Source organism: Pantherophis guttatus, chromosome 6, assembly GCF_059756535.1.
Source record: "Pantherophis guttatus breed Tessera chromosome 6, ASM5975653v1, whole genome shotgun sequence".
In the NCBI taxonomy this organism is placed as follows: Eukaryota; Metazoa; Chordata; class Lepidosauria; order Squamata; family Colubridae; genus Pantherophis; species Pantherophis guttatus.
Genome location: NC_142068.1, coordinates 41,720,099 through 41,742,969, shown reverse-complemented (window position 1 = coordinate 41,742,969; position 22,871 = coordinate 41,720,099). Strand labels below are relative to the sequence as shown.

General features: G+C 36.3%; 1 protein-coding gene across 1 annotated transcript; it reads right to left on the bottom strand.

Annotated features, from left to right (window-relative positions):
* Window positions 1-72: 72 nt before the first annotated feature.
* Window positions 73-22,871, bottom strand: C6H3orf70 (chromosome 6 C3orf70 homolog). The gene is made up of 2 exons (XM_034439654.3): window positions 21,301-22,871; window positions 73-5,965 (listed from the first exon to the last, which is right to left on the bottom strand). Exons 1-2 carry the CDS (start codon window positions 21,506-21,508, stop codon window positions 5,409-5,411), a joined length of 765 nt encoding a protein of 254 aa, XP_034295545.1. The 5' UTR covers window positions 21,509-22,871; the 3' UTR covers window positions 73-5,408.

The window sequence follows — 22,871 nt, the reverse complement described above, 5'->3', positions numbered from 1 at the left end:
TTTCAGATGAATAAATGGTCAAAATTTTCATTAGTTGCTATTTTAATGAAAAAAAATCCTGTCATATCTATGTTTTGAACATTGTTTTTATTTTATTTACAATCAGAAACCAAAAAGAACAGAACATAATACTGGAGTTATCAACCAATAAAAGAAAAAGTATGATAAGCCAAACACAAAATATTGTTTAAAAAATTCTGCTTGCTGTATTTTACAAAGCATAATCGGAGCTAGAAAAGTTCTAAAAAAGATCAATCAGGAGTATGAACAGTTCTTCAGATGAAAGAAATGAATGCTGGAGTTTTGATAAATAATGTATAGTTTGGAAAAGATTTTTCCCCCTTTTCCACTAAACATTCTTAATGAGTAGAATGATAAAATATTCAGAAGACACAAAAGGAAACCCTTAATCATATAGTTTAATTATGGAATTTGATGCCACGAGATATGGTGATGGCTATTAAAGTAGATGATTAGTTATAATAATTAACAGAATAGAGTTAGCAGTGCTTCTTGATGGGCATATGTTGTCTCTGAGATCAGAAACAGTATATTTCTAATATTTAAGTTGGTGAGAAACAACAGAGAGAATTAATATGTTCATGTTCTGCCTTTAGGCTTCCCAAGAAGTTTCTACACAATATTTATATTAAACAAAAGTTTGAGATCCAACAGTAGAAAATAGTTGTGAATATATTAATATATTACTAGTTCCTTTTATTTTATATGTACCTCTCACAATGGGATGAGGATCTCTATCTACAATTCACGCTGATCTTCCATACAATAAGCTTTGAGGCCATTTGCAGTTTCAGTTCTATGCTATGTACTAGTGTATACTATTCTACATCATACTGAAACATTGTAATAATTTTGATTTTATACGAAGAATCATCTGAGTTCTACATCGAAGATCTGATTCAGAAATTGTGTTGCCATTTAATGTTTGTAGCCCAAGCAGTTTCTTACATTTTGTCTTGCTATTCTCTAAAATAGTTTTTTAAATAGGTTAAGGGCTTTGTTTAATATCCCTAAAAAATCAAATTCTTGCAAAGCATTAATGAAAAAGAGATTCATTCAGTTTTACATCTCCACAGCGCCCAGATTTGATTAGAATTGGGCAGTATACAAATTCTCTTTGGTGAATAAAAAACAGGAATATATTTCAAGGCAAATATTAATATTAATCTTATTTATTTAAAGTGAAGATTCAGTGAAGGAACTCATCTGTCTTGTTTCACTTTAAATAATGTGAATAGTGGAAACAAAAGATTCCACTCTCAAGCTTCTCAGGGTCTTTATTAATTACGGTTTTCGAATAGTGACTTTCCATATTTGGCAAGTAAATTAAAACATCTGATATATTGAAACTTCTATAAAAGTTGAACATTGAAAGATTTTATAAAAATAAATATTGGTAGCAATAGAAGGATATTAATCTACAACTATTATCCTTTGGGATTGTAGCAAAGAAATATTTAACCTTTCTTAAAGCATTTAGGCCTTGTTTTGGCCATGTAAGTGAATTTTGATTATATAGGAAAAGTGAAGTTTGTAGTGTTATCTATTTATGATTATAAGAAGCTTCAAGTAAAATCAACTTTATGCCATTATTCATCCAATTGCAAGAGGTCAGATAGATAATCTGTTTTATTCTGTGTAACATTATCCTTCTGAATTGCTATAGTATATATAAAGTTGATGAAAGTTCTGGCAAATATTGCTAGAACATATAAATGTTTCTAAAATTGTCGTTAAAACCTTCCAGATGATTCTGCTCAAATATATATGGTTTTTGTATATGATTTTTAAATTTATTATCTAGACACTAAGTGCAGAGAGAGCAGAAATCTTTTTGCACTTTGTTCATCTATATTGGAAGTAAATAATAATTGGCAGAAGTACAAAATGTCTGGGTAGATATTAGAGGAAAGGCAAAGTAGTTCTAGAGTTTCCTGCATGAGAACTCAGATAATTACTAATGAAGTTTTTTTCCTTTCAAAAAGTTTAGAATGATTTTATAGAATGTGGTATTAATGAAACAGAGTGGTAACTGGACCTGTTACGCAACTCTTGTTTCTCAAGTGATGGTTGCTATGCTATGTCCAATTCAACTTACTTTACATGTCCATGTACATTCACGTATGATGAAAGATAACGTCAAACACACCATTTCACATTAAGACATGAACATTTGTAGTGCCACAAAACTGTGGAAAAGAAATCCACTTTACTCTATGGTTGTGCAAAAACAATCTTCACATTTATTATTTTGTGAGAAGTTTACATGAAACAATGATGTGCTCTTGAGAGTAGTTTGAGACACAATATTTACGTGCTGAATCAGCCAACCAAATCCTGCATGGCTTCTACTGAGGAAATCTCCAGAGAAGCCAAGAACAAGACAACTTTGACTGTTGTGCTTAAGATTTTGAAACAGAGTGATTTTAAGAGAGTAATATTGTATGCAGCTATTGCTCATTAATAGTCTGATCAAGAATGCCTCATGTAGGTAAGTCTATATTGATTTTCTCCAGCTCCCATTTCTCAGTTCAGAATACATTCATCTAATCTTAGCCTGATTAGATTGTTGTGCCTTCTGCCCTGCAAAAAAGTAGCATTATCACAATTCTTCAGTATAATAAACAAAACTAAAGGGTTCCCTCAAAACCTGCCATGTTTCTGCTCTCAAATGTAATTTCCAATTCCTCTGTAGTCCTCTCTGGGATTCCCAAAATTCCCAGTTCTTATTTTTTTTAAAAAAAAATGAGATAATCAGTCACAAACTTAACACAGCCAGACAAACTGTATTTTAAATCTCCAGTTCCAAATAATTTGAGTATATAATCATATTTTATGCAGTTTCTTCTATAAAATCCATAAGAATTCTTAACATCACCTGAGAAAATCTTTAAGAATCCTAAGATAACACTTCTATAGTGAAACAGTGTTCTCTTTAAAAATTAGAAGAATGCTGTAATTTTTCAGAACTACTAAGAAAGGATTTTATCTCTTATGATAGCTAAAGCTGTGCTGCTTCTTTCTTTTTTGGGAAATGGGGTCAAGAAATGCATTTTAGTATCACTTATCAGAATAAATTGTTTTACTTCTAAAGGTAATATTTGTATATTTTAAAGTACATATTAATTTTATAGTCATTCATAATACACTGCAATCTAAATATTTTCTAAAAGTGCCTATGTCTGAGTGTATGTATAAAAGTTAGTTATTAGTTATGTGTCAAGATTGTATATAAAGAGCAGCATTCAACAACACAGCATAAAATAATCTAATACTGAGAGTTACAACTGTACATATTTATATGTTACCATTCTTAGCTAAACTTAATGGAAAGTGAGTTAACTAAACCATTATAAATCAGGGCTATATTTATTAATAGATGCCCTAGTGTTACAAGAAAAAAAAATCAGTTATGTACCACAAGGGCGAATGCAAAAAGGTTAGGAGGTAACACATTTTCATCCACTGGTACATGACTATTTAAGTGTATTTGAAATTCTTACTTTAAAATATTGGGGAAAATGCACATTTACAGCTCAAAGGGCGATAATCCTTAAACTGATTAGCAGGGCTCTTCTTCTGACAGGATAACCATATTGTGTAAACTTAAAATGGAGGCACAAATACATCAGGGGTATAAAGATCTCTTTCCACTATACACTTTTCACTGTTTTATACTGAATAACATAAACAATGATTAAGCAAAGCTAGAAGAAAATAATTGGCGGCTTTTTTTTTTTCAGATTGTTTCTTTAAATCAAAATACTGCATGTCAGAGGCTAAAACTACCATGACACCTTCTTTTCATCTAGCTACACTCAAACCTACTGTGCACAAGTGGATAATTTAAACAGATAATAGAGCCGGTACTAAATGTAAATCCCAAGTCACCAAATGTACAGATTAATAAATGGAACTATTAAATTCTATTGCCCTAGTTCTATACTGAAATACTTGCTTGTCAGTTCATATACCATTTACAATTGTTCTTCAGTTTGGAAGTGCATTGATTGAATGTATCCATAGCAAAAAACTCTTGTGTTAATCTCTTTAAAACAGATACTGTTACATCTCCTGATTAATTTTCCTGATTTTCCTAAACATCACAAGTTTATGGTTGCCCTTTGCTGAAGGCTTAATCTTTTTTCCCCTTTTCTTTTCTTGTTTTGTTTTGTTGTTTGACGATGGGTAAATACCAAGCTAATTTGACTGATCTAAAAAATAATCCCAATTTTCATCATGAGAATATACACTGAAATTGCAATCACTGTATACCTATTTCAGATGAGTAGCTCTTTCATATATGCTTTGTTTCTATGATAAAATCCAGTTTGTTCTCTGTTTTAATACAGAAAGTAATTTAAGTATTTCGCGTCAGATTATATATCAGTGGAAAGATATATAATGGTCAGTTGGCAGTGTAATAATGTATCCTTGAAGGATTTTAATTCAAGCCTCTCTGACATGTTCTTATTGTAGAAACAGTTTCAGTTATATTAGCTGAGTATTGTGCTTATGCTGGCAATCTCCTGAGTTACTCTGTAGCTGGCAAAAGAAGTTAGTGTATTCAGGTCATTTAGAAAGATGTACCTAACATCTGAGCTAGTGGGGAGAGCCATGGCTTCTCATCTCCTACATAAAATAATACACATAGATAAAGAATGTTTGCTTACGGATTTAGCTCTGCTCATCAAAGGTATGGCTAACCTCCTATTGATATTCAGCAAATGCACAAAAGGCTAAATCCTTATTCCAAATGAGAAGTCCCCAACCAATTGCTTATTTCAGAGTAGATAATGACTTTCAAAGAGGGTTCTTAATCAGTGGTATGTATATACCACAGGTTACCTGAAAAGATTGTAGGAAGTGGTGTAAGCCACTGATACTCTTAATCCCTAGACTACCATACATAATACCATACATCATATAGTAACAGTTATGCAGTCTATGACCATAATAAAATTAGACTGATTGATAGTAACAGAATGCCTGTAAACACACAAATGTCCTTCTTGGGGAAAAGTGTGTGTTTGTATTATGTTGGGATCCAGGTTTGGTGCTAAAGTAACTAGGGACCAAAGTCTGAAAATCACTTGCTTACAAGATAACCTGACCATTGCAATTTAGCTGATCTTCATGACGATGAAGGTTAGTCTGTAACTAAAGATGTCAATTCTGGTATCTTTTGAACTATACAGCAAGGTTCCTAGAAATTCATTGGTAGAATGAGTATCAAGAAATTAATTCACAGATGGCTAAATATTGTCACTGTGCTCCTTGAGGGATATCAAGTACACTGCAAAAAAAGGACCTGTCAAAAATGCCAGTATAAATGTTAGAAAACCAGTGTTATTTTAATATGCCTAGCTAGCTCCCAGCTCAAAATTTCACACTGTGGTTTCTATGGTTTCAATTACTTCTAGTTCACACTGTGAGGGTGATAGAAGGGGACACTCATCTGGTTCCCAGCTACTGTCTGGACTATAATCTTCTTCTGAACTTAGCTCTGCTCCTTCTTCTGTGTCTTCATCACATGACTCTACATAATGAGCCCCAACAGCATTGATCCCAGAATCCTCAGAACTGGAAGGGGATGAGCAATGATCTATTTTTGGTGTGTTATTCTCTCTCAAAATTAAGGCATTGCGTGTGGGGACCTCCTGGGGCTTCATCTTATAGGAGAGAGCAGGAGGTTGCCTCTGCACATAACACATCTTCCCATTGATGCATTTCACACGGTAATTGTCAATAAAGAGGTCTGAAATTGTGCAAAACCGTGGGGAGTCTGGTGGTAATGGTGCTTGGAAGACAGGTGCAAACTTCAAAAAGTGTTCTGTGAGAGAGACAGCGATCTGAATAGTGTTTATGGTTCCTCGAGGCCGAACAGGTATTTCTGTACTTGGAAGCTGTTCTACTGGAGTCATAGGCTGATAAACATATTTACCTGCAAAAGATATGAAAAGAATTATTAGAATCAAATTTTACTTTAGAAATTAACTAGTTCATGAAAAAAAAATGCTATTGCATGCCAGATGCTGAAAGTGTAAAACAAGAATATGCTTAGCTTATAGGCCTCCTGAAGGCATCTGACTGGCAGCCCCTTAGCTTTTTTCCATATACTTATCATTTGTTTCCTCTCAGTCACAGAAAATAAATATTCTGTAAAATAGGAGATTCCCCCTTCTGCCACCCATCTTGAAATTCATTCATTTTAGACAAACTATTATACAACTAAGCCTTTTGCAGGAGTGTTATTTTTTTTTTCTTTGTGCCACCAGGGGCTGTTGTGGCTGCAGTTGTTAACAAGACATTTTAAGACAGGAAATGAAGAGATTTTAAAGCCGTGAAAGCCACTAGTATTCTGATAATTAAGCCAAGTAAGAAGAAAATAGGATTGCATTGACTATGCCATATAAAAGCAGGATCAAGGAAAAGAATATTGAAATAAAAAAGAACCACCAATCAATTGCAAAAGCCAGCTTTACTTGGAACAGCTTACATTCTGGGAGGATCTGGAGTCAGCAGAATAAAAGAGAAAGAACTGGAGAAAATCATAGAATACAAAAACATGCAAATAGGATGGCTGTGGCAAAAGAAAGCAAAAATAATACCAATAGTAACAGGCAGCTCAGGTGCAATCCAAAAACATCAGGAACACCACTTAATACCATCATCAATTGACAAAATCACCATCAGTTGCAAAAGGCAGCTTTACTCGGAACAGCTTACATCCTGAACATATCTTTAATACCATCAAACAAAATCTGCCTATCCCTGGTCCTTGGGAAGGGCTCAATACAGTCTACATATCTGGCTGACTGTGCAATGAACCATAATAGAACAGCTGGGAAAGATTACTTTGCTGTTGATACTTCAGGGTTCTCTGTCACCACCAGAGTTGTTCCTTGACTGGCAAGTAATACCTATCAGGGAGCAGGTTCACAACTTGGAGCTCTTTCTGGTCTCCCAGCCCCTGCAGGTAGAAACTGTGGCCAGAGGGCATTCTGCCCAATTTTGGTAGTACATCAGTTGCAACCCTATCTGAGGTAGAAGTGTTTACCTACAGTAACTCGTGTTCTTATTATTACCTAGCTGAGCTACTGCAACATGTTATAGTTGGCTCTATCCTTAAAAACTAGTTAGAAATTACAATTGGTCCAAAATGGATGGTCGCACATGCTTTCTGGCATTGTTAGGAACATATAATATTGATTTTGTAGATCCTGCATTGGTTGCTAATTGGTTTCCAGGTACAATTTAAAGTACTGGTTTTAAATTATAAATTACTTACTCAGTGCCTGGATATCTGCAGTATCACCTCCTTTAATCAATACTGTCTGAACAATTAAAGCAAAGAGAGGGACACTTATTGTTCCAGCATTTTGAGAAGGTCTGAGCAATTGCAATGAAAAGTGCTGCTTTTCCATGGCACTTTGACCCTATGGAACAGCCTCCTAGTTATATTCAGAGTAGCCCCCTCCTTGTTGATGTTTCAGAAGCTTTAAAAGTCAGAGCTGGTCTACTGATTTGATCATGCAATCTTTATTTTCTGTTTGTATCGTTTGTAGCTTTATGTTTGGACAGTATAGTTTTATTGTTTCTATGGGTATTTTTACACCATGAAGGTTTACTTGGGTTTTACAATCTCTGTAAGCAGCTGAGAATCTCTGGATTAAATTTGCGGCAGGAACAGGGGTGAAATGCTCCCGGGTCGGACCGGACCGTCTGATCCAGTAGCGATGGAGGCGGATGGTTCAGAGGACCGATAGCAAAAATCCCTGCCCCCCCCAATGCCCAGCTGAGCCACACAATCATCAGAGGCGTTTTTTTTTTTTTTTTACTTTTAAAAGCGTTTTTTCTACAACCTCTTCGCCGAATAGTAAAAAAGCCTCTGCCGATCAGGCAACTCAACTGGGATTGTCAGAGCCTTTTGAAAGCATTATTTTACAACCTCTTCACCGAAGAGGTTGTAAAAAAATGGTTTTAAAAGTTAAAAAAAAATGGCTGCACCCACCCAGTCACATTACCACCACCACCACCAAGCTACGCCCACAGAACCAGTAGTAACAAATTTTAGATTTCACCACTGGGCAGGAATGTGAAAAATAAATGTAGAGTAGGAGTGATAACTTCCAGAATCTGGAAGCAAGCATGATAAACTCTGCAGAGGCAGCAGTAGGTAGAGATATTGCTGACTTTTGCTTCTTTTCAATGGAATCACATACTTCTGCTCTGCTTATATATGTAGCCCTTCTTATTCTATGTTCTAATAAAAATAACTTCAATACCTAGAAGGAAGTAATGCCAGTGCAAGCAACATTATGTAAAGCACAGAAAAATATAAAGTAGTAAATTAAAATAAAATAATAAAGGGTGATACAATAAAAGGAAAGAAAAAAATTACTGGATGTAATTTATACAACAACCAATTGCTATATTTCTCTATATCTTCCTTTTTTTAATATAATTTTATTAACATGTTTAAATAAAAAGATAAAGACTGAAACAAGCAATATAAAGTAAGGAGGAAAAAAGCAAAGAGAAAGCAAGAATGGAAAAAAGTTAAAATTAGAAAAGAAAGAAAAAGATAGTGGTTTTTATATCAATTATAAGTACAAATATACTTAGAACTCTCTCTATAAGGTTACATCAAACGTGTACTATTCTTTCTATATCTGTCCTAATCATCCAAACCCTAAATCCCAAAATCATTTTTCTCATTTTATGCAGAAAGTCCATGTGGCAATCAGTCACCAATAAATGTAAATAATAACTTTTCCCCAATCAAAGAAGTCAATTTATTCATTTCAGCAAAATTGTGTCAACACTTCTCTATACTTTCCTATCCTTACAAAGCACCCCTTTTTCCAGCATGTCCAAACATTAATTCATTCTTTGCCTTTTACTATTTAAATTTCCTCACTTCTCTTTGAGTATGTTATCAACTTCATCCCACCATAACTTTCGTTGTATTCCTCTTCCTCTGAAACCATTTGGTCTTCCTTCATTAATTTGTTTTAGGGTTTGATTGTCATCCATTCTATCTAAATAATTAAATGAACGCAGTGCATTTATTTTGCATGGACTCCTCTCTTTTATATATTCAGTCCACATTCAGAAATCATCTATTTATTTTTTATTTTATATGATTTGATTTAACACACAACTGCATAATAACATATTCTTATTGGGTTCATTTTTTTGGGTTTCTCCTAACATACAAAAAACATACCACTATATAAAAATTGGACAAAATAATAATTCTGCTCAACATCTTCCTAGACACACTTAATAAATTGAACTTCCTGTCCCAGAGGTTTTTATATTCACTCATGCTTCCCCCCCCTCCCTCTCTCTCTGTATAGGAGAGCAGTAATCACATTCCTCAATCATCAAATATAAATAGTCTTGACACACATATTAAACAAAATACACAGCTATAAGCAAACCACATGTCAACTTTTCTTCAATTATAACAGCTATGCTTGTAGTCTTACACATAACTGTGTATGGCTTCCTTTTCAACAATTTTTTTCTTGGATACACTAACACATTTACATCATTTTTTTTTAGTTCTACTCTTTTTAAATCCTGTTTCCATGTCTAACATATTCCCAGCAGTATATCCTCACTTCAGTTTTATAATCATTTTTTTTATTTTAATTCTAGTCCCTCTGCTGAAGTATTTAGTTCTTTCATCCACTTCCAAAACAGTTTTTTAAAATTTTCATAAAAAATGCTGTATTTTATTTTACATGTATCGTTCAGTTTTAACAGTCCTTGCTCTCTTGGACTACTGTGTGTTCTTTGTACCTATCCTTTCTTTTTCTTCCTTGCGTTTTGCCACAAGTGCAGAGTCTGTTTTTTTTTTCTTTTCCTGGATCAACCAAGTGTCACTGAGCCTGAGTCTCTCATGAACTGAGGCAGAGCAACTGGCCCAAAGTCACCTTGTTGACTTCCATGCCTAAGGCAGGATTAGAACTCATATTTTCTTGATTTCTTACCTAGTGCCTTAACTACTGGAACACCACTACTAATCTCTCTACTCTTTGCAACTATCTCTCTGTACAGAATACACAATGTATTTCTCTTAAACTTAAACTTCATAGCAGCCATTCTCCCTCATGTATTTTTTTTTCATCTACAGCCTTCTTCACTTCTTAATTCCACCAGCTCTTTTTTTTTCTGGGCCAACTTTTTAACATTTTTTCATTCTTTCTAAACAGCTTCCATATAATCTTTCCTTGTATCCATTTCCATTCATTCTTTTGAGTAATCTTCTAACACATTTTCCTACAAGAGTCATAGTTTCCCTTCCTTTGTCATTCTGCTTTTATCTTTAATTTCTTTCAGTTCCTTTTCTTCCACATCCCTTTTTTCATTCAGTTGTATCCATAACACAGGCACAATTTCCTGCTGACAGGGCACAATACCAGTCCGTTTGTGCATGCTTGGTCGGAATGGCACTGGAATTGTTTTACCCCACACTAGTTCAGTAGAAGGCTCCAATTTTATAATTATTTTAAATAACCCTCATTTTGCACGGTAAGAAAACATAAATCTTACTTTTTTATTTTCAGTAGGAAAGCTCCTATCAATAAAAACAATGGTGTAAGTATTTTATTATTCTCCTTTTAATGGGTTTTCTAAAAAGAAAACTGATTGACGAAGCAGGGGGGAAACTGGGAGGGTTACAGATGGAAAACAACTTTGCCTGAACTACTGTTAAATTTTGTGGGGGGAAAAGAGTATTTGTGTAATAAAAATCTTGTGTGGAAGAACCTGTACAATCACCAAACCTACCACAAATAATAGCATGCAGACTGGGGAATTCTGGGCACTGAAGTCTACACATCTTAAAAGTTGCTAAGTTTGAAAAACACTGATACAGATTGTCCACATGGCAATTATATTTATTCTTTCATTAAAAGAGAAAGATGATAATTGCATCTCTTTACCATCCAACTGATGGCACCACACATTTTATTTCAGACTGGCGAAAGAGCATTCTACACTATCACAGTTCCTTCTTTTTGTTTACAACTGCAAATACTACCCAAATGCCTTTGCTTTTAAGGTACATGTGATAAACAAGTGATGTGGAAAAACAGAAGTTAAAAACTGTAATATATATAAAACCAAAAATGTAGCTCAGTTCAGGGAACTAGAAAAACAGAATAAAAATGTTCTTGTCCGGTGGCAGGATAATGAAGTGGCTGCCAGGCAAGAATCATTGGAAAATAGAAGGACATCCAAATGCAGGGGTTCATCCTCAAGAAGACCCTCTCTCTAATTGCCAGTGAGATATTCTGATGACTGAGGGCATACGGTAGAATACATTTTGATAATGACCCGATATAAATGCATGTTCATTCTGATATTGTAGAACTTAGTAGAAACTAAGGGTATGTTTTCTGATCAGACAGTGGAAGATGACACTGGGAACGTACTGATTCAGAAGTAACTCTAAGAATAGCAGACATATGGCTACAGCTTGTGAAAATCTGGGTTTGTTTATAAACCCCTCCAATAACTAGACAGATAAGCAGCAGTTAATTACTAATGTCTGATTATTTAAAGATGGGCAAATATTTACAAGTAATTGGAAAATAAGTGCAATTTGGAGGAGTATGCTTTTTTCTAAAAACAATCTTTTTCCTGAAACACATCCTGCCTTCCACAAGCCTTTTGTAATTTGGCATAAAAAGGACTGAATATTTTTCATAAGTGAAAACTCTGAGATTCTATGATGTTTAAAAGGATCAATTAGATTATGGGTTCCTGTAGAATAGTCTTCTCCTCCCACCCTGGCCCTGCAATGAAAATATTGTTTTCCAACACAAACATGATAAACACAGCTTCCTTCTCCATAAACAGATGGTTTGTTTTTCGTGTGGAAGTGGCAATTCAATATTGCCCCTCTAGATCCACCAGGAAAAAGTTAGGAAATAATCCAAAGTAACCTACCAGAGAAAATGAGAATTACTGTTTTTGCCCAGAGCAACTTCCATAATATCTCAGATAACACTTTTGCACACTAAGTATGCAAGCCTGAGCTGGAAAACGGTGGATGATTTTATGGTTCTAAAGGAGACACTTTACTTTTTGGATTCAACATAGACCGCAGACAGGAGAAAAGGGGAGGGTGCTTGTGGGACTGTGGAAAATAAGAAATTATATTGCTTTGCACACAGACTCCATTTCTGAATAGTGAGATGTTTTAAGGATTCAGGTGTTCACTAGAGGTCTAGTTTCCTTAGAAGGAGCCACCATAAATATATGTGATATATGGCTGAGCTAATTAACTGAAGCTTCACAGCATGTTGATGAATTCCAGTTTCCCATTAAAAATTATGGCAAACTTTTAATGCTATTGCATTTCCTGCATTTAACAAAGTTAACTGCCTGCTGTCTTCTGAGATCCAGTTTCAGAATACCTGAACTTCCTATAAACTTCTATTGCCCATCAAAGCAAGGGAGAAAAGCACAATGAGTCATTTCTATAGTCTTGGGCCATTCTACTTCTCTTGAAACGTTTGCAGTTATCAACTAACTTTTGAGGCCCTAAAGCTCTATATAGCCTCCGGTGACATTTTTACAGAACCATAATACTTTGTAAACAAAACAGCTAAAAATTAATGGCATAGTTTCTTATCATTTTGAAGCAGAATTTTTTTTTTTAAATTGACTTAATTTGATTTAACACAGTTTTTTAAAAAAGACACCCGAGATACAGATGAAACCAATATAAATTGGCGCTCTTTATATTATATAGCCCTGTCCACTTTGTATCATCAACCTCTTCACTCTAGCCCTTTCTTCTTAGAAAATGTTACCGGTGGCCTTAAACTATATTACTACAGGTACATGCACTGATTACCTATACAAATCCTAGCAAATGGACAATTTTCTGCATCACACATATGGCTTGGTGGGGTGTTAGAGATTGACAGTCTGTGTGTTATGGTTAGAGCAGGACTCTTAAAATTACACCAAAGTTATTCCCTTCGACATATGCATTCACAAAGTCTCTAATACTTCATTTTCATGTGTGCAATACTGAGGAAACTGATTTCACCCCAACGTAATTAATAAGGGCCCATTAAAACATCCTTCAAAGTGTAAAATCACTCTTCTGAATTGATGCTTGTTTGCGCTCATATGCATATATCATATACAGAACAAAAGCAAATATTTTAATTATATGGACATTATCATAGATGTAACCTGTTACCCTAGTTATTAAGAGTGAAGTCCAATTGAATACAGCAGGATTGCTATATGAATCTATGAAGATTAATATAATTATTCAACTTACAGTGAAATCTTTAACATATCTTTTCAACACAATCTTTTCAGAATAAAGTCCACTGAGACCTGCTTGTCAGGGTACATCAATTTAATGTCTACATGGGCATGCTGGATGAGGTCACACAACAGCACAGGGCCAGTTATCAGTTTACTGAAACTGCTTATAGTCTTTTGAAGTAATTATTTTTAATAAGATTAGCTCTCAATCAAAGTAAATGAAGGTATAAATATATACCTACCCTAAATTAATATAATAATAATAATAATAATAATAATAATAATAATAATAATAATAATAATAATAATAATTTTATTTCTATACCGCCCTTCTCCCGAAGGACTCAGGGTGGTGTACAGCCTATTTAAAAACACAGAAACAAAACAACAATTAAAATTTAAAATCATTAAATAATTAGGCTCCAATTTAAAATCCCAGAAATTTAAAATACCCCAATTTAAAACGTTATGTTAATATATGTTAATATATTCCAGTATATCATATCTTTTAACTATCCATACATTACATTATGCACATAATGTCTTTGAGGAATCTTCAAACACATATGAGTAAAATAGCAGGGTGTATGATTTCTTATTCCACATTATGGTTTCTGGAGCTATGAATCTGAATAACAAAAATGCAACATTTATGAAAAAGTGGGACAGGAAGCTTTCTAAGTGCAATATAAGAGTGAAAAGAATTTCCTTGTTTATTCAATCAAAAAAAACCATCTAATCTAATGTTCTGTTAACATGGCCAGTTAGTATTACCAGAAGGATGATAGGTATTACAACCTTTTTATTTTGCACCATTTGATACTGCCATCTTTGGGGTAAAGGTAAAGTGTTTTAATATTCCTATAACTTATACAATAATAACTTATACATTTGTCTACATTTGAGAAATCATGAATATGTGAAGAATCTTAAGAATTCTTAAGGACATCTTTACTTACTCAAGAACACACACATAAAACTAAATCCAAACTAAAATGTTAGATGATCACATGTGAGATTCTGAAGTAAAAAATAAAGACGTTGTGTTAATTCATATTCCTGTTGTTTTATTTTCTCTAATCACGTTAGTAGTTCCATGTCATGACTGATTCTGCTAAATGCTAACAGGGTTTACCATGACCTCAATCTGTTCAAAATAATCACAAAAAAGGGATAATTTAATAAGAAAATATTTTAAATCTATTTCAAAAGTGTTTACCTGAATGTAATTTTTTCGGTGTATCAAAATAAAAATTAAAAATGTTTTCAAGTAATATATTAGAGTGAAAAAATAATATGCCATTTTGTAATACTGAGGCTGATTAACTAGTAGAAGGAAAATACCATTGAGCCATTATATTATACACTGATGAAGAATCACTGCATTTTTTTTTAATGCAAGGACTTCAATCTAGGTAGCAGCAGTGAATATCTTCAAGTCAGGGGTGAAATCCCTGACAGGTTCTGGAGAACCGGTGGTGGAAATTCTGAGTAATTCGGAGAACCGGTAGCGGAAATTTTGAATAGTTTGGAGAACCGGCAAATACCACCTCTGGCTGGACCCCGAGTGGGGTGGGAATGGAGATTTTGCAGTATCCTTCCCCTGGAGTGGGGTGAGAATGGAGATTTTGCAGTATCCTTCCCCTGCCACGCCCACCAAGCCACGCCCACCACGCCGACCAAGCCACGCCCACAGAACCAGTAGTAAAAAAAATGGGATTTCACCACTGCCTTAAGTGAATAATGAGCTGATGTGTGGTGAGAGTGGTCCATGCAAGTCTTAAGATGCATTCATTCTTGAAATAGACTGGATAGTCTTTCAAAAGATTTCCTGAACTCAAATAATTTTATACATGTGAAAAATGCTTTCTGAATTCACAGTTGCTAAATATCTTTGCAAAGTAGGTTCTTCAATGGAAACCTTGGTATGATTATTATACAATCCTGATTTACACCCCCAAAACTTAAAAATATATTAATGTGTTTGTGTCTCTCTGTGTGTATATGTGTATAGATGTGTGCGTGTGCATGCATGTACATGTATGTATGGAGGGATAGATGAGAGAGAGAGAGAGAGAGAAAATGCCTTAAGAAAATAACAGGTATCTACATGATTGTACAATTGTATTTGCTTTACAATTAAAGTAATGTCTAATATGAAATCTCTTGAGTTTTATAAAGTTGAATATGTTAAAAGCTTGCTTTTTAGCAGTGGATTGATAAAAGATAATATTTGAAAAAGGTAGTACAGGAAATGTATTTTTTCATTCCAGTGTTGCATTTACAAAAAGACCCGGTTTTTACTTGGAGAAAAAAAAACTATTATCAAACTCTAAAGTAAAAATCAATGCATTATGCAAAATTAATCCTTCTCTATGGAAAAATGAAATGGAGGTTTGATTTTAATCCTTGATTTTGTTCCACATCTGTTCATATTTGCCACTTGCACAACCCCACTTCCTTTTCCTTCATCATAAATGTAAATGGAAGTACAGAATAGCATAAACAGGTGTGAGCTGTGAAAAAGATATTTGCCCGATCAGTTAAATTCTGATTAATTCTAAGAGTTTCCACATTCAACTTGCTTCTAATTTATAACTCTTGTATGTTCATATGTCAAGAATCTGCTCATCAATATCGTGTAATAGCTTAGTAAATTTACATTATTATTAGTCAAGTGTGTAAATTATGGGATGGAAACATTGCTATGAATTACCTTCCAAAATTATATCAAACTATTGCCAAAAATATTTAGCATTGCAAAATTGACATCTTATTAATGCAATTAATTGCATTTTTCAATGTCTCAATCAAAAATATACTTCTATGAGAGCTAGTGTGTTTTAGTGGTTGTTTGTCTCTGAACTAGCCATTCTTTCTTAATTTAGTCTATCTCACAGAGTGGTTATTGTGGGTGAAAAAGTAGAGGAGGGTATGCTATGCTCTTCAAGAAGAAGGGTGGGATATCAATTTAACATATCAAATCAAATTTTAATAACGTATATAAATTAAGAATACCAGTTAGAAACACCTTACACTGCTTGGAAACTCTCAGCAAAAAATATTTCTGGTAGCTGAAATAATAATTATTTGCTCTTTTAAAAAACTGTCATACAAATTATGTTCTTTCTAAGATACACTCAAATAAGAACTTTATTAGTGTGAATTGAAAAAGTGTCATACATGGGCAAAGATGTTTTTCAGGGTAGTCAGGTGATTATTAATATTTCAAAAATTACCTTATATAAGTATTTCTAATAGCCTAAATACTATAACAGAACTGAGTAGAACCTAGAAACAGAATGGAGCACAACATATTTCTAGGGCAATCTTTCCTAACTTGCTGTAATATGGTTCAGAACTTCTGTAAGGAAAATATCACTGAGAAATGCACAGAAAGTATAATCTGATACATTTGGAGAATATTTTCCTGAAAAAGACACTCTGAGGGATAAAAAAATATATGTGGTACTGTAACAAAATCAAAAAGTGTTGAAGTGCCCTCTGCAAAAGAGAACATTCATTATGGGAAACCCATTACATCCAGTGAATTGTAATATTTCAGGGCTAAATAAATAAATAAATAAATAAATACAAGCATGCAAACGTGAGGCCATTCTAAAATACGCAAAGATTATTGGTTATCTCAGATTCTGGGAACCAAAAATATATCAGAAATATCCTGAAGTGTATTCCTAGCATAAGCCTCATAATACAGGAATTGGAACCACTCGTCTTCCAAACCTTCATAAACAGTAGCCCCCTACAGCCCTTCAAGATTAAGGATGCTGCGAAATGCATTTTATTGGCATCTAGAGAGCTACATATTCCCTACTCTGCTACAACTGAGTAGTAAATTTGGGCTTTTAGATTAACTACCTGTATTGTTTCATGAGTTAGAGAATGTGGATCAGGTGCCTCAGGTTTTGTTTGTTTTATTGTATTTGGTGTTTATTATTGTCATGAGCCATTCAGAATTGTGTTTTACAAGATGGGAAACGAAAAAAATGTTTTAAATAAATAAATATTTACAACATAGGATTTCCTTATAAGAAATGTTCCATACCAAAAAACCAGAAAACATTACTGTGTCAGAAATGCTGCACACAAGTAGTAGGATTACAGGATAGCATCTTCATGTTTATAAACTACTGTTATTAATACCTGGGAGATTAATTAGCAAAATGAGATAAAAGCTTTATTTCCATCTGTCTTTCAGTTTAAGTCCAATCACCAACTTCTGTTCTATGATTTATTCAAATATTAAAAAGTTCTAATTCTAGTTTGGCCTCAGTTACATTTCTAATTATAATAAATTAAAATTAAAATTGAGAGATCATTTAAAATAATATGTTATGAAATTGGTCCCAAATCAACTCTTAGTTGGTAACTAATATCTCTCTGTACAGCATACCATGGGTACAGGCGGATTATATTGCCAAGCTGTAGGCATGCTGAGGCCATATAGTATGAAGCAAGCATGCAATTTTCTAAAACAAGACCTGAAAACAATTTATGGAGTCCTAAAGGCAGTACATATTAAAATTGCAAAAATAGTCAGGCATAGCTTTGTCAAAAAAAAAAAAGAAAAGTAAAAATATTCCTTTGCTGTACCTTAAAAACTTTCTAAAACAGATGTCCAATTAACTCCAAGCAGAAACAATTAATTGTAATTGAATAAATATATACACGTATTCTGATTATCTATTACCCACATCTGGAAATTGCAAATAATTTCTTGACTAAAAATATATTTAATTATGCAATATTCCTGAGGGGACTGTGTTTACGTGCTAAATTCATGAGAAGATTTTATAACTATTTGCATCTGTTTCTCTCAAGAGGTAAAAAAAAAGAATCAGAAATCTAAGGAAGACTTTGTGGTACTTCAAAGTCTTCCTTGGATTTCTGAACATTTTCATCTCCTGAGAATTCACATATAAAATGGGGAAAAAAAGCCCGAAACAACCAAACCCAAGGACTTTAATTGAAAATTATTATTATCTACCATTTTAAACTGAAGTTCCTAGAAAGTGCTGCCTTTGTATAACCCTGTAAGAAGACACTCACTTTCCTTGCTGTTTTTGTCCTATGTCTGCAGCTGTGCTTAAATCCTGTTCCTTCCCTAGGGAGGGATGCAAAACATGACATATCATTCTACACCTTGTTTTTGCCTCTTCACTGGCAAATCTTCTCTCAAGACTCCGCATCTGTCTTTACAAAAATAAGTGAATTAATACAGACACATGGAGTCTCTCCTAAAAATAAGAGAAGATGTTCCAATTCAGATTTGAATAAAATTATTGTTTCATTTAGTTCAAAGTCTTTACAATTCCTGGTAATTGTACTCATGTTTGGGGCAGGCCTATTTTCTAGCTCTACCAAGAAATGAGAGGGAATTAATCTGGAACCACTATAGATACTATTCTTGTCTCTCTGTGTGCTTGATAAGAGTCAATCCTAACTTAATGGCACATAATCAGTTGGCCTCATCAGTGTATAATACTACCAAAAGCAACAAGCCAAATCTGACATAATGTTTTTAGTGAGTAGATGCAGGAGGCTGTGCAGAAATTCTAAGCTCAGTCCTATATGGGAGCCCTTGTACTGAATGCTTTCACACAGTCTTATCTTATACCATATATATATGACATATAGGAATACAATTTGGATTTTAGAAGATGCACCCCATCCTGCTGTGACTATGGCTCTTGAAAGTGGAGAAAATAAACTCAGCCATTTGATCAGAAGCATTAAAGCAGTAAATTCAGGTAGGCTTGATTGCTTGATAACCTGCAAATAAAAACATTATCTTGAGCAATCAGTGAACACATGTAATGTGGATGACATAATTCATTTTTTGAAGAAAACTGTTTTGCTCAGACATAGTTTAATGCTGAACATGGTACCAGAAGGGAAGATTACATATAATTCAAGAATAGTAATCAATAGGATACTTCTGCAATCAAGATATAGGGAAGATGACAAATTTCATCCTCCCTTTACCCATTATCTCAGAAGAATTGTATGTTTTATTGCTATTTGCTAGCATATCAATGCACTATTAGAAAAGAAAACACAAGAAGACCAAAACAAGTAGAAATTCAGATGTGGACAGGTGTAGTTGATAATGTTATACTTTCTTTTGAGATAGGCAGTTTTCAGACAGAGATAAAATAACTACAAATTTAAAAAAAACTTTAAAAAACAGAAAACAAAATAATTTGCACATTATTATAATTTGCACAAGCCCTAGAACTTGAGTCTAGCATATGATACTGTCCCTGTGAATGGGGAGAAAACCCTTGGAGCGTTGAATGAGAACAATGGCATCCTTACAGAGAAAACATAAAGTGCTATTTATCTGCTGCAACAATCCCCTTGCTCCGACTTTCAGTTTTCTGGCTTTGGATAATGAAGTGTCTACAGCAAGCTGCTGACATTTGGTTTGTTACTAGTTCCAGACAGATAACATTACTTCTGCTTATTGCCATTTCCCCTGCAGATAAAAGTGGGAAGTAAGTTATATGTTTTCATTTTATAACTCCCCCCACCCCCCATCCCATCTTATGATCATAAACCATTAAGGAGCTATCAGTCAATTAGAAAATCTAATCTGGGCTCAAAGAAAAGACGAGCCAACAATATTCTTTATCTAAGAGTAATACATCCAAACTAAGGGAATCGGTGAAAACAGTAACTTGAAAATTAGACAGTATTAGGCATAAAACCATTCCATGACAATCTCAGGCTAATTCTTCAAGCTATATATCAAATTACATATGCAGCCACAGAAGATATGCGAATGGCCTTTTTTATTATAATCCAACCACAAGCTTCCCTTACTATTATTTACATTATTCTATGCAAACTACAACAGTTGGCTCAAGGTTTAGAGAGTTGCGGCCTCCAAATGTAGAGTTACAATTCCCATCATCCCTCAACATTAATTAATACTGGTTGGAGCTACATCAGGAGGGCCACACACTTCTCTAAATAAAGAAAAGATTGAATGGGAAAAGCCAAGAGGTTTTTACTCTCCATAGTACTGAAGGATGACTCTACTTCTCGTCTACTACAGGAATCTATGACTTCAGCAGTTATAGTATAGTAAAAAAAAGGGGGGGAAAGAGTTAAGCTGCCTCTGATGGCTAGGAATAGCTTAGCTAAGTGGTTCGCTACCTTTCATTGCCTCCCCAATCAAGATTTAGCGAAAAGGTAAATGGTGAAGAGGAGGAATGTATTCCTTATGTAGCAGGGGCGTCCTCCCCGCTACGGTGATGCGCGGCGATCGGGGCCCCGGGATGCCCGCAGCACTCAGCCGATCCCGCCGCTCAGCTGATTGGCGCGATCGGCGCTGCACCCTCCCAGCTACACTTAGACATTTTACCTACCCACCCTCAACACACCGCAGATCCAGCCCACTCCTTCCTTAGCTTGTCCTAGTCAAAAGCACTCGGGAGATCTCTCTTCCCCGGGAGAACACAGAAACCCATCTAGGCTCCGGATGCCCCTGTGCTGTCTGTCACTATTGATCCCTCGTCAAATCTTCGCTCCGGGCATCAGGGCATCGAGACGAGGGGAAAAGAAATCAGGCAAGAGCCCAGTTTCTCCTCCAAGCGGTTCCTTCTAAAGGGAAAACCACCATCCGAAACCCACCAAAGGGTTTAGGTTTCCCCCCTCAGGACTAGGCTACCGATTCTTCTCTGCCCCCGGTGTGATTCGCCCATCTCTCCCTTTTCCGAAGGCTCCACACATCTCCGCCCGCCCGCCGCCCGCCTCGCCACGGATCTGCAGCCTTCAGCCAGGGGCTTCCCTGCAACAGCGCGGAACCTCTGGAAGGCAGCAGCTTGCAGGGACCCGCCGAATCCCTCCTCCTCCTCCTCCTCCTGGTTTGCTTTCTGCCGTCCCATCCGCCGCGCCCATCCCAGCCCCCTCGCCCTCGCCCTCGCCCTCGCCCTCGGTACTCACAATGGCACCAGCCCAGATGGCAGCACCAGTGCAGACGGAAGCAGCGGCCGTGACTGTGGGTGGCGCACAGCGACAGCCCATCGCAAGGCTGAAAGTCGGGTCTTCCAGCGCAGCTGCGGGCCAGCGCTTGAGCCTCGTCCAGCTTCTCGCTTTTCCCGACCAGAAGAGAAGCGGCAGCGACGCTGGCCGCCGCCCCAACCCCGCTCATAGTGTTGTTGCCGCCGCCGCCGCCGCCGCCGCCTTCCCCTCACTCGCAGCCCGCTCTGAGCTGACGCCTTGTCGCCGAGTCACTCCCGCTCGCGCGCACACAAAGCGCAGCGGGTCGGGAAGCAGCGCTTCTTGCCAGGGGAAACAAACGCCACGGGCTAGCCCGGCCCCGCCTGGAGCCACCTTGGCCAGCCGCCCAGCTCCGCCTCAGCCTCAGCCCCGGCCCCAGCCCCAGCCCGCCCCCTCCAGCTAGCGACGGGGCGGGGAAAGCGAGGGAGGGGAAGTCAGCCGCGGGGACTCCGCTGAAGTGCTCGTGAGCGGCGGGAGGAGGAAGGTTGGAGGGGGATTAGGAGAGCTGCGGAATCCTCCCCGGGAGATTAAAACCGGTCGGCGTTCCCCTCCCTCCGTCTGGAGAGAGCGCTTCCCGACAGCTCCTGTGGGCGAGGCGAAAGGAGGGACGGATCGCAGCCAGTCAAAAGACCGGGGGACTTTCCTCTCCAGCGAACGGTTACTAGGGCGCCTCGCATCCAAGTTCGGGCGGACCCCTCCGTAGCCGTCTCCCACCATTCGCATAACCCGAGGCCTGGATCCTTCGGGATTTTAATATATTGTGACCAATTGGTTTCTCTTTTAATACACCCTCCGGGCACAGAGCTGCCTTCCAACGTTTGCGCCTCCCTTCCCCTTTCCAGTTTGCATCCATCTCCCCACCTTGGTGTCTGGACCAAGCAGGACTGCCCTGGGATGTAAATATCTTCCTGTAGCCTTGCAAGAAATAAGGACGAACAATATACTTGCATGTTTTTTTTTAAAAAAACAAATGATTTCATAAATGTGCCATTAGTATTTAATTTTCTATTTGGCCAGTTGATATGTCTTCCTCTTTGAACTGATGGCATGGAGTGCACTGGAGCAGAAAACCAGAGGTTATGGAAATAGATAAATGCCATTACATAAAGCTGTCTTCTGCTCCCTTAGTATATTATTCTCTATGACCTGATTCACTAGCACTTAAGCATCAGGCTTCACTGGTGAAATGATGCTCGCTTGCTCCAGATGTTTTGGGTAGAAACCATTTCTGTAACATGAAGCTTTTCACCCTCTCTTTCTCTAGCGAAATTGGTTTTCATTAATGACTGACAGCCAAGATAAAACAATAAAAGTAAACATGATCTTTATATGCTTTAATTTAATTTACATTGTCTTAGTGCAATTTAAAAAGAAAAGACTGCAGATGAGAGATTAAAAGAGTTCATATTTTTAGTAGTAGAACATGCTTATTGTAATCATAGTCTCATAGGGATGAAAGGGACCTTGGAGGTCTTCTAGTCCAACCCCCTGCCCAAGGCAGGAGTCCTTATACC